Source organism: Rattus norvegicus, chromosome 5, assembly GCF_021556685.1.
Source record: "Rattus norvegicus strain SHRSP/BbbUtx chromosome 5, alternate assembly SHRSP_T2T, whole genome shotgun sequence".
In the NCBI taxonomy this organism is placed as follows: Eukaryota; Metazoa; Chordata; class Mammalia; order Rodentia; family Muridae; genus Rattus; species Rattus norvegicus.
Genome location: NC_141538.1, coordinates 132833082 through 132847070, shown reverse-complemented (window position 1 = coordinate 132847070; position 13989 = coordinate 132833082). Strand labels below are relative to the sequence as shown.

Genomic DNA, 13989 nt, shown 5'->3' with positions numbered 1-13989 from the left:
TTTTCTTCTATTACTTTAAGTGTATCTGGTTTGATGTGGAGATCTTTGATCCACTTGCACTTAAGCTTTGTACAGAGTGATAAGCGTGGATCGATCTGCATTCTTCTACATGCTGACCTTCAGTAGAACCAGCACCATTTGCTGAAAATGCTATCTTTTTTCCATTGGATGGTTTTGGCTCCTTTGTCAAAAATCAAGTGACCATAGGTGTGTGGGTTCATTTCTGGGTCTTCAATTCTATTCCACTGGTCTATCTGTCTGTTTCTATACCAATACCATGAAGGTTTTATCACTATTGCTCTGTAATACTGCTTGAGTTCAGGGATAGTGATTCCCCCAGTAGTACTTTTATTGTAGAGGATAGTTTTAGCTATCCTGGGTTTTTTCTTATTCCAGATGAATTTGAAAATTGTTCTGTCTAACTCTCTGAACAATTGGATTGGTATTTTGATGGGGATTGCATTTAATCTGTAGATCGATTTCCTGTATGTTTTGGACTTGTAGCTTTTTCCATTTTACATTATCTTTGATAGTTGTTTCGATGATTTCTATGGAATCTTCTGCTCCTGAGATTCTCTCCTCTATCTCTTGTATTCTGTTGGTGATGCTTGTACCTAAGGCTCCTTGTCTCTCCCTTTGGTTTTCTATATCCAGGGTTGTCTCCCTTTGTGCTTTTTCTATTGCTTCTATTTCCATTTTTAATTCCTTCACCTGTTTGACTGTGTTTTCCTGGAATTCTTTTAGGGATTTTTGTGATTTTTCTCTATAGGCTTCTACTTGTTTATTTATATTTTCCTCCGTTTCTCTAAGGGAGTTCTTTATGTCTTTCTTGAAGTCCTCCATCGTCATGATCAAATGTGAATTTAAATGTAGATCTTGCTTTTCTGGTGTGTTTATCCAAACACACCAGTGTTTGGATTCATTCAGTGTTTGCTTTGGTGGGAGAATTGGGCTCCGAAGTTGCCATGTAGTCTTGGTTTCTGTTGCTTGTGTTCCTGCACTCGCCTTTTGCCATCAGGTTGTTTCTGGTGTTACCTTGTTCTGCTATTTCTGCCAGTGGCTAGACTGTCCTATAGGCCTGTGTGTCAGGAGTCTTGTAGACCTGTTTTCCTGTTTTCTTTCAGCCAGTTATGGGAACAGAGTGTTCTGCTTTCAGGCGTATAGTCCTTCCTGTCTACTGGTCTTCAGCTGTTCCTGTGGGCCTGTGTCCTGAGTCCACCAGGCAAGTCTCCTGGAGCAGAAATGATAGTCTTACCTGTGGTCCCACAGCTGAAGTTGCTCATGGGGGACTGCTTTTGAGCTCTCCATGATGGCGCAAACCAGGAAGGCCTGTGCTGCCTTTTCACAGTGCCCCCATGTACCGGGGTCCCAGATGGAGTTAGGTGTTTTCTTCTGGAGTCAGAAATGTGGGCAGAGTGTAGTCTCTTCTGTCTTTCCAGGCATGTCTGCCCCTTAAATTTTATCAAATGATTTCTCAGCATCTAATGAGATGGTCATGTGGTTTTTATTTGAGTTGGTTTAAATGGTGGATTATGTTGGTGGATTTCCATATATTGAACCATCCCTGCATCCCTGGGATAAATCCTCCTTTATCATGATGGCTTTTAGTTTTGATGCTTTCTTGGATTTGGTTTGCAAGACTTTTATTGAGTATTTTTATGTCAATATTCATAAGGTAAATTGGTTTGATTCTCTTTTTCTTTGAAGGATCTATGTGTGGTTTAGGTTAACAATAATTGTGTCTTCATAGAAGGAATTGGGTAATGTACTTTCTGTTTGTTTTTTGTTTGTTTTTTGGTTGGGAGACTTTTAATAACTGCTTCTATTTCTTTATTTGTTATGAGACTATGGGACTCTTTAGATGTTTTATCTGATTCTGATTTAGCTTTCTTACCTGGTATTTGTCTAGAAATTTTTCCACTTCCTCCAGATTTTCCAGATTTGTTGATTATAGCCTTTTGTAGTAGGATCAGATGATTTTTAAAAAAATTTCCTCAATTTCTGTTGCTATGTCTCCCTTTTCCTTTCTGATTTTGTTAATTTAGATACTCTCTCTGTGTTCTCCAGTTATTCTGGCTATGGGTTCATCTATCTTATTTATTTTCTCAAAGAACAATGTCCCAGTTTTATTAATTCTTTTTGTAGTTCTTTCTGTTTCTACTTGGTTGATTTCAGTCCTGAGTTTGATTATTTTCTGCCCTAACCCTTATGCATCCGGTAGAGGGATAAAATACAATATATACAAAACAATTTTTAAAAAGGTTAGAATCCAGAGAATTAAAACTGGGGTACAGAGCTAAACAAGGATTCCTCAACTGAGGAATATCAAATGGCTGAGGAATACCTAATATATGTTCAACATCCTTATTCATCAGGGATATGCAGATCAAAACTACTCTGAAATTCCACCTCACACTAGTCAGAATGGTTAACATCTAAAGCTCAGGTTACAACAGAAACTGGAGAGGATGTGGATAAAGAGGAACACCCCTCCATTTTTGTGGAAATACAAGCTGGTACAATCATTCTAGAAATCAGTCTGGAGGTTCTTCTGAAAATTAGATATACTGCTACCTGAGGACCCAGCTATACCATTCCTGGGCATATACCCAAAAGATGCTCCAACATATAACAAGGACACATGCTCCATTATGTTCATAGCTGCCTCATTTATAAAAGCCAGAAGCTGGAAAGAACCCAGATGTCCTTCCACAAAGAACTGCATACAGAAAATGTGGTACATCCACACAATGGATTAGTCAGTTATTAAATGCAATGACTTCATGAAATTCATAGGCAAATGTTTAGAACTAGAAAATATCATCCTGAATGAGGTAATGCAATCACACTAAAACAAAAAACCCCATGATATGCACTCACTGATAAGTGGATATTAGAAAAAACCTCAGATCACACAAGATACAATCCACAGACCACATGAAGCTCAAGAAGAAGGGCCACCAAAGTGTGGATGCTTCAATCCTTGTTAGAAGTGGGAATAAAAATATTCATAGGAAGAAACACAGACACAAAGTTTGGAGAAGAGACTTGAGAAAAAGCCATTCACAGACTGCCCCACCTGGGAATCCAGCTCATATACATACAGTCAGCAAATCCAGACAATATTGCTCATGACAAGAAGTGCATGCTGACAGAAGCCTGATATAGCTGTTTTCCGAGAGGCTCTGCCAGAGCATGACCAACACAGAGAGGAATGCTCACAGACAACCATTGATCTGAGAATGGGGTCTCCATTGGAGGAGTTAGAGAAAGGATCGAAGGAGCTTAAAGTGTTTGCAACCCCATAATACCAACAATATCAGCCAACCAGAGCTGCTACTAGGGACTAAATCACCTTCCAAAAAATACACATGGACAGTCCCATGGCTCCAGCTGCATATGTAGCAGAGGATGACTTTGTTGGGAGGAGAAGACATTGGTCCTGTCAAGGATCAACCATGCATTGTAGGGGATTGTCAGGACAGAGACAGGAAGGAGTGAGTGGATGGGTTGGAGAAGACCCTCATAGAAGAAGTGGGAAAGTGTATGGGATGCAGTTTTATGAATGGGAAACTGGGAAAGGGGATATCATTTGAAATGTGAATTTAAAAATATGCAATAAAACCAATTTAAAAAATTTTTAAAAATTCTGAGTGAGGTAACCTACTAATGAAAAAACACATATGATATGTACTCAATAATAAGTGGATATTATCCCCAAAGCTCAGAATACTCCAGAATCAATTCAGAGACCATATGAAGCTCAAGAAGGAAGACCAAAATGTAGATGCTTCAGTCCTTATTTCAAGGGGAAATAAAATTCACATGCTAGGATATACAGGGAGAAACAGTGGAACAAGGAGTGAAGGAAAGGTTATCCAGAGACTGCCCCATCTGGGGATCCATCCCATATGCAGCCACCTATCCCAGACACTATTGCTGAGGCCATGAAGTGCTTGATGACAGGAGTTTGATGTGGATGTCTTTCAAGAGGCTCTGTCAGTGCTTTACTGATACAGATGAGGATGCTTGCAGCTAATGATCAGACTGAGCATGGGGACCCCAATGCAGAAGTTAGAGAAAGGACTGAAGGAACTGAAGGGGTTTTCACCTCCATAGGAAGACACAGTATCAACCAACTAGATCCCCAGAGCTCCCATGGTTAAAGCATCAACCAAAGAGTACACATGAAGGGACCCATGGCTCCAAGTGCAAATGTAGTAGAGGGTAGCTTTGTCTGTCATCAACAGAAGGCAAAGTCCTGGTCCTGTGAAGGCTTGTTTCCCCAGTCTAGGGAAATACCAGGGTGTTGAGATGGGAATGGGTGGGTGGAAGTGGAAGCATCTCCTTAGAAGCAGGGTCAGTTTTGGAGGAGGGATGAAAGAGCACAGAAAGGTGATAACATTTGAAATGTAAATACATAAAATATCCAATAACAATAAATGAAAAAAAAAAGAAAGCCAAAACTTAGGCAAGGAACTTCCATTTTTCTCCTATCCTGATTTTTTTCATATTATATAGCCAAAGGTTGCAATGTACTTGGTAACATGCATTTATCATCAAGTTTTGGCACAACCAACAGCAGCAGAAATAGTCTTGTGGTTTGTGAAATCTTTCGGGCATCTTTGGCCTCAGAGACATTCTAGAGAGTTAGTTCCCCCATTCATTAAGAATATCATCTACCATCCTTTTAGATCCTTTCAATGTCTTTCTTGCTTGTTTTTGCTTACATGTGTTGGCTTGACATACACTCCCTAATTATTTTCACAGACACAAATCTATTAGCACTTATGAATTAGCCTTACATAATGAACTACATTTTGCATGTGGTTAACAGGATCTTTAAATGCTCACCAATATTCACTTTAAGCAAGAGTCAATTGGTTTTGGAGGGGTAAAAGACTAGTAATAGAGAAACATGAACAAGAATGAATACTGCATGAAAAAAATCTCATTCTTTATATCAATTATTGATTATAATAATCCATATTTGTACAAGTGCATGAATGTAAGAGACTAATCATACAGCCATCTACAATCCAATCATATTCCATATTCCATTTGGCTTCCACATTCTGAGTGCCACTATGTCCCTCAGGCTGTTTCACATTGTATTTCTTATCCTAAGGAAGAGCAGGGTAATATTTAGCCTGTCGTGTTTACCACTTCACCTGGCTCTGTGGCTCTAACCAGCTCTGAGCCAACACCAAAACCTCTTTACTTCTTTAAGCCATATCTGGTTATTGAAAGATGATAGGTGAAAATATTTACTTCTCGTTTACTTATTTGCAGGGAAGAAACAAATATACTCTTCTAGGGGATAACTACCTATCTCTATAAAAAGCTCAATAATTTCTCTTTGTTGTTTTTATCATTTATGGATTCAATGAACTGTTTCTAAGGGGTAAAAGCCTGCTAGAAACTTACTGACACATAACATTTTATATTTTGGTGAAAAGGTCCCCTAGCATCCCAGTTGTCACATTTGTCTTTGAGTTAACTTAGCAGACCCTTTTATCTACTTTGCCCCCTATTAGTCCAATCTTGATTTCATTGGATTTTTAACAACCCAATCTAAATAACAATGTAAGTCACTCAAATCTATCAAAGCCTCTTCTATTTCACAAAGTTCTCATCCCACCATGGGGCTCAGGAGAGCTACAACTGTGCCATACCAGGAATTTATGTAGTATTGTGTGTTTGTGTGTGTATAGATGTAGGTGTACATGTATGTATATGTATATGTATATGTATATGTATATGTATATGTATATGTATATGTATATGTATATGTATATGTATATATAACTTAGAACAGTGGGTTCTAAGTTTTCTATTATAAGGGAGATTCCTTACTAAAGATTCAACTAGTTCCTCCCCACCAGCTGTGGGAAATTGCAAGTTGAGATATCCTTTTCATCTTCCTTTTGTTTCTCTTTTCCTGTCAAATCTGAAAGTAGTGTGAAGGATATCAACTTCCCTGTCTTTTTATATCATCACTCATGTGAGAAAATTCTTTCTAGATAAGCTTCAGTTTCATGGCATCATCAATAGACAAGTGACTGTTCACAGAGCTTTCTTATAATTTTCCATAATATCCGATATTTTTAGAGATTGCAGTATATAGTCACCCAGGCATTTGGAATTCATCTCCATAAACCCAGGAAACATACCATAATTACCAATGAAGCATTCCACTTGGTGCAATGTAAGGAAAAATTTCCATTCTAAGGCTGTCATTCTCAAATGATAATCTACTCTCAGATAACTCAATCTCTTCCCAAAGCACATCATCATTCTAGATTTCAGAGGGAAAGTGTAGATATGGTGTTTGGGTGGACAGCTGCGGTATCCTCAGATTGATTGATCAGACTCACATTGACCATCACATAGTGTAGGTAGCCCCTCCTCCCCAATTTTTTTTCAGTTAGACAAAACAAAACAAAACAAAAAATCCAAAACTAAAACAAACAAACAAACAAACAAACAAAAGAAGTTTATTAATTCAGCAATGTACCCATGAAAAAGGATCAATGATTCTATCTAGGTCTATATTAGTGAACAAATGAGCTTATTTGGGATTACTTACAATAAACAGGAGTTTTGAACTTCCTAAAAGAAATCTGGCTAGGGAAGTAATGATTGATTAGCTTTAGCAACTTCCTTCCACTTATGCTTCCCACTCTCAAGCCTACTTACCATTTATGACATGACGCTGAACACAATAAATCATGCAGAAGACTATCAGCATGCATCCTGTTGTAGTCAGAATCATTATCCAAACAGTTTTCCATGAAAAGAGTTTACCTAAAAGTGTGAAGATGATATGATAAGTATATATAAATGACCCAAAAATATCAATTCAAGAAATCTTACAGCTGATAAGCAACCTCAGCAAAGTAGTTGGATATAAAATTAATTCAAACAAATCAGTGGCTTCTCTCTGCTATAAGGAAAAATGGGTTAAGAATGAAATTAGGGAAATGATGCACTTTATAATAGTCACAAATAATACGAAATATGTAGGTGTGATGCTAACCAAGCAAGTGAAAGGTCTGTATGACAAGAACTTCAAGTTTCTGGAGAAAGAAATCAAATATCTCAGAAGATGGAAAGATCTCTCATGCTCATGGATGGGCAGGATTAATATAGTAAAAATGGCCATTGTGCAGAAAGCAATCTACAGTTTCAATGCAATCCCCATCAAAATTCTAACTCAATTCTTCAGAGATAGAGCAAACTTCATATTTATCTGGGATAAAAAAAAATCCAGGATGTCAAAAATCATTCTCAAAAATAAAAGAACATCTTGGGGAAAGACAATCACTGACGTCAAGCTATATTACAGACAAATAGTGAAAAGACTATGGTACTGGTACAGAGACAAACAGATAGATCAGTGGAATAGAATTGAATATCGAGAAATAAACCCACACACCTATAGTCACTTGATCTTTAACAAAGGAGCCAAAACCATCCATTTGGAAAAAGACAGCATTTTCAACAAATGCTGGTTCAACTTCAGTCAGCATGTAGAAGAATGCAAATTGACCCATTCTAATCTCCTTGTACAAAGCTCATGTCTAAGTGGATCAAGGGCCTCTACATAAAACCAGATGAACTGAAACTAACAGAAAAGAAACTGGAGATGAGGCTTGAACACATTGGCAAAGGAGAAAATTTCCTGAAGAGAACACCAATGGCTTATGCTCTAAGATCAAGATTTTAAGATCAATTGAGACTTCTTAAAATTGAAAAGCTATGTAAGGAGAACACTGTCAATAGAACAAAATGGAAACCAACAGATTTGGAAAAGGTCATTATCAATCCTACATCTGATAGAGGGCTAATATCCAAAATATAGAAAGACTTCAAGAACTCCATAGAACCAAATAGTCCTATTAAAAATGGGCTGTAGAGCTAAACAAATATTTCTAAACTGAGTAGCATCAAATGGCTAAGAATCATTTAAAAAGTGCTCAACGTCCTTGGTCATAAGGAAAACGCATATCAAAACAACCCTGAGATTCCACCTCACACCAGTCAGAATGTCAAAGATCAAAAACCCAGGTGACAGCAGATGCTGGCAAAGATGTGCTGAAAGGCAAAGACATTGCTGGTGGGATTGCTAGCTTGTGCAACCACTCTGGAAATCAGTCTGGATGTTCCTCAGAAAATTGGATATAGTACTACCTGAGGACCCAGCTCCTGGGCATATACACAAAAGATGCTCCAACATATAACAAGGATATGAGCTTCTCTATAGCAGCCTTATTTATATTAGTCAAAAGCTGGGAAGAATTCAGGGGTCTCTCAACAGAGGAATGGATAAAAAAAAATGTGGTGTGTTTCAACTATGGAGTACAACGCAGCTATAATTGATGATTTCATGAAATTTGCAGGCAAATGGAGGGAACTTGAAAATACCATCCTGAATGAGGTAAACCAGTAACAAAAGAACACACAGGGTATATACTCAATGCTAAGTGAATATTAGCCTAAGTGAGGCTCAGAATTTCCAAGATACATCTCACAGACCAAATAATAAAGAAGATCACACCAAAGTATGATTGCTACAGTCCTACTCATTAGAGGGAAGAAAATAATCTATGGGAAGTAGTGGGAGTGAATTATCTTGGAAGGAGAGAGGACAGGGACAGGAAAAGGGGGATGAGTTCAGATATGAGAGGAGATGGGGGAGCAGTAAAGAGGGTCAGAATAATCTCACTCTTTCTAATTTTTGTTTGTTTGCTTGTTTGTTCGTTTGCTTTTTAATTCTGGCTGGCTGATTTAATTCAATTGTTCTGCTCAAAACTTCTCTACAAGCTGATTGTTTCAAACTGGCTTCTCTCAGTTTCCTACTGAACTGATCTGATTCAAAAATCTGCCTCTGAATTACATGATCTGAACTTCAGTGACAGGAAATACTGAATGATACTGAATGGAACTGCAGGAAATCAATAGAACTTACTCTCTTCCTATGTGCTGCTTTCTAAGTCACCTCTTTTCAATGTCTCTTCTCATGAGAGTTGGGAATATACTATCTCTGACTCATTTTTTTTAATCTTTCTCTGATAGATTACTTTGTTTCCTCCTGAATTAGCAAACCTGGCTACTTCTTTCTACAAACTAATTTTACCTCCATTGTTTGGTATTGTGCTTAGGGAGCGTCTATATTTTAGAAAGAAGGATTAAAACTGTGTCATTTTAGTCAGATCATACATATCTAGAAGGTCTTTGGATGTGAACTCTTGCCAGAGCAGCCATATTCCTGGATTAAAATCCCTCTACAATATGTGACTAAACATGAATCATTGCTACCACCAGTGTCTGCGAACCTAACTCATACATCTGTCTTGGTACTCCAGTAACACCAAGAATCTGTTAGTGTTTTAAAGTTAGACTTAGCATTATTTCTCTGTATATGTGAATATGATAAAAATGGAAGTCAAATATGACTTTATGAGAAACTGACAATATGAAATTTTACCATAAAGCATAAACATTAAGCTACCTTGGAGTTAACCAAAAGTTATTGATATACTTATTTTATAATTATTATTAGACTTTTGGATTGACTTTTGAGTTTTTGGATGAGAGAAGAAGAGAAAAGTTATAACTCAAGCAAACCTTAGAATTCTGGTGATATTTAAACCCACGAGTTAAAAAGAAATCAATTAGAAGATCCTTGTGAATTTTAAAGACAGAGTTCCAGTTAATTTTCCTGACTTGACACAAACATGAGTTATCTTAGGAAAAAGAAAACTGAACTGAGGAATTGCCTTCATCAGATTGGTCTGTGGCCAAGTATGGAGAGCATTTTTTGATTGATGATTATTTTGGTAGTGGCCAGGTCACTGGGGGTATGTGGTACCACCACTTGGGCAGTTGATCCTGAGTTCTTTCAGAAAGCAAGCTGAAAAATCCAGAGAGAAAGCCAGTGTTCCTCTGAGGTCTCTACTTTAGTTTCTGCTTCCAAGTTTCTACTTTGAGCTCTTGTTCTGGTTTCCTTTGGTGATGAATGATGATGTAGTAGTATATTCCAAATAGACTCTTCTCCTAGCCCAACTTGTTTATGATCGTAATGTTTTATTACAATGACAGAAATATGAACTACAATAGTCAAGATATAGAGTGGGAAAATAAACACACCAAAAAAGTCAGAGACAACAAACCAAGTGAAGAGTGAGGTCTTGAGAAAGAACAAAGTCAAAGAAGAAGCTAATAATAAGTATATGTGACAATGATTGTTACAGAAGAACTAACACAAGATTTACCTGATAGAACAATGCTTATGTTTTCTTCTTGGTGAGTTAGACGGTTTTGAAGATAGCAAGTGACATTCCTGTAAGAGCTGGCTTCAATAAGAAGGGTCATTGTCATGTTGAACAATTTGTTTTCATCCTGTGAATGGGATTTCGATGCAGCTGGAATGACCTTTCCCTTGCTGTCTCTCCATTCCATATGAGGCTGTGGGAACCAACCTCCTGAATGACACTCCAACATTACACCTTTGATATTAGGGGGATGCATGAGAATCTGGATATCTGAACTTGTGGCTGGTTAAAAACCAAAGAGGATAGTGATATTATTAGGTATAAGTGGAAAAGAAAACAACAGAATCATAAAAGCCCTTCTAAGTTTTAATCATAGTTTCAAAGGCAAATTAATAGTCAAAAACATACAAGACCCTGGTTGCCATAAGAAAGTCACAAAAATATCACAAACCAGGTGGAAATTTTATAATACCATTAGCAATATGTCTGATTTTATCACTTTTACTAGCTACTTTTCAGCCACAGTAAGTACATTATAAATATGAATTTTATTGTCAACATTACTGAGAAACATTAGCTTAATAGACACTTTGTTTATTTCAATAGTATATATTTTCAAAAAATATGTATCATGTATTAATAGTATAAAAGTACATATTAATTTAGAGAAAATAATCATTTAGAGAAATTATTCAAGATCATAATAAAAATTGAGTAATATATAGGCAAAGAAATAAATATAGAGATTTCAAATATAGTATCAAAATGTATCTATTAAAATGTTCTTGTAATAACAAAAACATTTTATATCTGTGCCACCATAGTTGTTGTTTGCTCCATAAGACTGCTAAAGATGACAGTAAGCTATATTGATTAGCTTGGTTTTAGACTATAGAGTTGAGTGTCACCTGACATCTAAAGAAGATTAATCATCTGGGTCTAGAGTCCTATACATATATACACACATTTATGGATCTTTTTAACTCTCTACTTTCTCTCCACATATTTTTATTTGAATAATTCAAGTGAGTAAAGTAGCACAAAGGCCATAAAGTTCTCTATATTTCACACGAGTATTATATCTGTATATAGTTATGATTGTATTTAAAATCCTTTGACAAAGACTTAGGAACATTAATTTGACACTAAGTAGTCAGTGAATTGATTTGGAGATAAATGGAAATAAGTATTACTAAAAAGGAATGTTTTTCTTTCTTTAAAACCTTTTTATACAATGTATTTAATCACTCCCCACTTTACATCCTCTATCCTATCATCTTGACCTCCCTACACACCCAATTTTATAGTAAGAAGCACATTTTAAAGATATAGTTCTTTATAAAAATTACTAAATGATTGTCAGAATTATTTAAAAAGATAATAAAAATCTTAAATGTATCTGATGATATGTTAGAAATCTAACATCACATGTTGACATAACAAGAAAATATTTATTGATATAGCCAATTTCTTCACTGTAGTAATTTTATCTTTTGTCTTTCACAGCATCTAATTCAGAAACTAAATTTGCAGAATTCAGCTTGCTATTTGAAATTTTCAATAACAGTTAAACAACTAAGAATCTTCCAGTGGAAGAGGAAGCCCTTGGTCCTGACAATGTTGGACCTCCAGTGCAGGGGAATGTCGGGTGTTGTGGTAAGGGGGATGGATGGGGAGGAACACCTGTATGCGGGAGGAGGAGAGGATAGGGGGCTTATGGACAGGAAACCAGAAAAGGAAAAAATATTTGAAATGTAAATAAAGAAATATATCTAATAAAACAAAAGAATCTTCCAACCAGTCAACCGTAGATAGACTTTGGATGCACAGCAATCTGAGAAGGACACATGCTTACCTGTGACCTTGACCTCTGTGATATGCTCTTCATAAAACTCCCCAACTTTGAAAACACAGTGGTATGACCCATCATCATCAGCTGTCAGTTTAAAGATCCTGAGGGTCACTTTCCCCTCTCCAATGGCATCTTTCAGAAGTTCAGTCCGCTCCACATACTTGGAGATAGTTTCCCCATGCAGGTCTTTACCATTCCTGTACAGGTGCACAGGCTCTGTATAGCGATTCCGAAACCAACGAATCTCCATATGTTGTGCTTGTTGTGGTGGAGACAACTGACAACTCAGGTCAACATTTCCACCCAATGAGGCCAGGACTGGCCTCTGCAAGCCAGTCACTGTGAATTGTTCTGTGAAGAATTACAATAATCAAAGGACAAGAGTGTAAATTAGTAAACATGTTCACACCATTTGTTAAAAATAATTCTGTTTATCCCATTTCTTTCTTCTTTCACAAATTTCTACATGTACTTCACTTAGATCACTTTATTCATTCTGAAAACATTTCAGTAATTGATACAGAAACATAAAGTGTTACTAGAAATGGTGAAGGAAATTTTTAAGGAACTATTGGTGGTTCTGAGGCTCTTCAAAACAGGCCCGATTCAAAATAAATCAAGGCAATGAGCAAGACAGAGTCAGGAAAATGTCACAATGTCATGTAGTGGGGGTTTTGATGAACAGATGCTTTAGGGACAGTAGAGAATCAACAGCCATGGATTTGTGATACATACAGTGTTTGTAGATGAGAGTGTGGCAGGCACTGCTGTCCCTTTGTGTTAAATCTCCACTGCTTATGTGATATAGATGAGTGGGGTGATCTTGTGTGTTCTATAATAGGCCTGGGTTTTATGATTTATTCTCAATATAACCATGCATCCAGATGGTCATGATCTGACATGTAGCTATTTTCTTTACATGTATGATTAAGTAGCAGACACAGAAGATTTGCTAACTGGACATGGAATGGATAGATGTGAACATTAGCAAAGAGTTAGATCTAACCATGTGGTGGGACATAAAGCCCAGACTATTTTGTTTGGAGTAGCTGAGAATCTGCCTAGCTAAAGGTCAATGCTATAATAAATATTATAAATCTATGTCATTATTTAACTGATTGAAAGTCCAGGAAGTACTGGTATATTTTGTGTACATTTGTGGGGCAGAAATCCAAATTTAGAACAGTAGATTTAAGATTAGGCCAAAAGATCAGGATATAGGAGCCAGATGACATTTCTTAGGAACCATAACTCACTCTGTGAGCAGCTAATGCCAGAACTGCCGAGAGGCTTTAGGGCCTCTGGGTAGCTGATCCAGCACAGCAGCACATGCTTTGGGACATGTGGTGGTGGCCCAGTGCAGTGTGCAATAAGATTCAGCCTAAGAAATGCCAGCTGCTATGCAGGCCAGCATCATCCCACAGTGGGTGAGTAACAGAAACCATGAAGTGGCTGGAGTTCAGTTAACTACACAAGTCACTTGTAGCTGTAGGTAAGTGGAGCTTAAGGAGACCTAAACAGCAGGAAGGCCCTTGGTTTTCATAGCATACAGAAGTACAGCCCCAGATGCCAGACAGAAGATGTGGCTCTGTAGTACATAGGAAGCTGAAACCTTGAATTTCAGAAAACAAACAAGCTGAGCTGCTAATGTATGCTTATTGGCAACTCCCCAGAAAAAGAGTTTAGAGAAACTAAGATAAAGAGAGAAATATTAATTTTGAAAATAATAAGGTGAAGTCTCTGAAGGAAGGAGAGATGAGGAGATTAAAAAGAAAATATTTTAAAATGGAGAACACAATGGAAGAGGGAATTTGAACCTTATTTAACTTTGTTTTAACTCTTAACATGGAATTAGTGACA

General features: G+C 37.0%; 1 protein-coding gene across 2 annotated transcripts in view; it reads right to left on the bottom strand.

Moving 5' to 3' along the window:
• The window catches only part of Skint2 (selection and upkeep of intraepithelial T cells 2), a 39835-nt gene that overhangs the window by 18436 nt on the left and 7410 nt on the right, over positions 1–13989 (bottom strand). For both annotated transcript variants that reach the window (XM_087551523.1, XM_087551524.1), the window contains exons 3-5: positions 12133–12480; positions 10278–10559; positions 6700–6807 (exon numbers count right to left, since the gene is read on the bottom strand). In XM_087551523.1, the coding sequence (XP_087407649.1) occupies positions 6700–6807; positions 10278–10559; positions 12133–12480 (738 nt within the window). The remainder of the gene's footprint in view (positions 1–6699; positions 6808–10277; positions 10560–12132; positions 12481–13989) is intronic.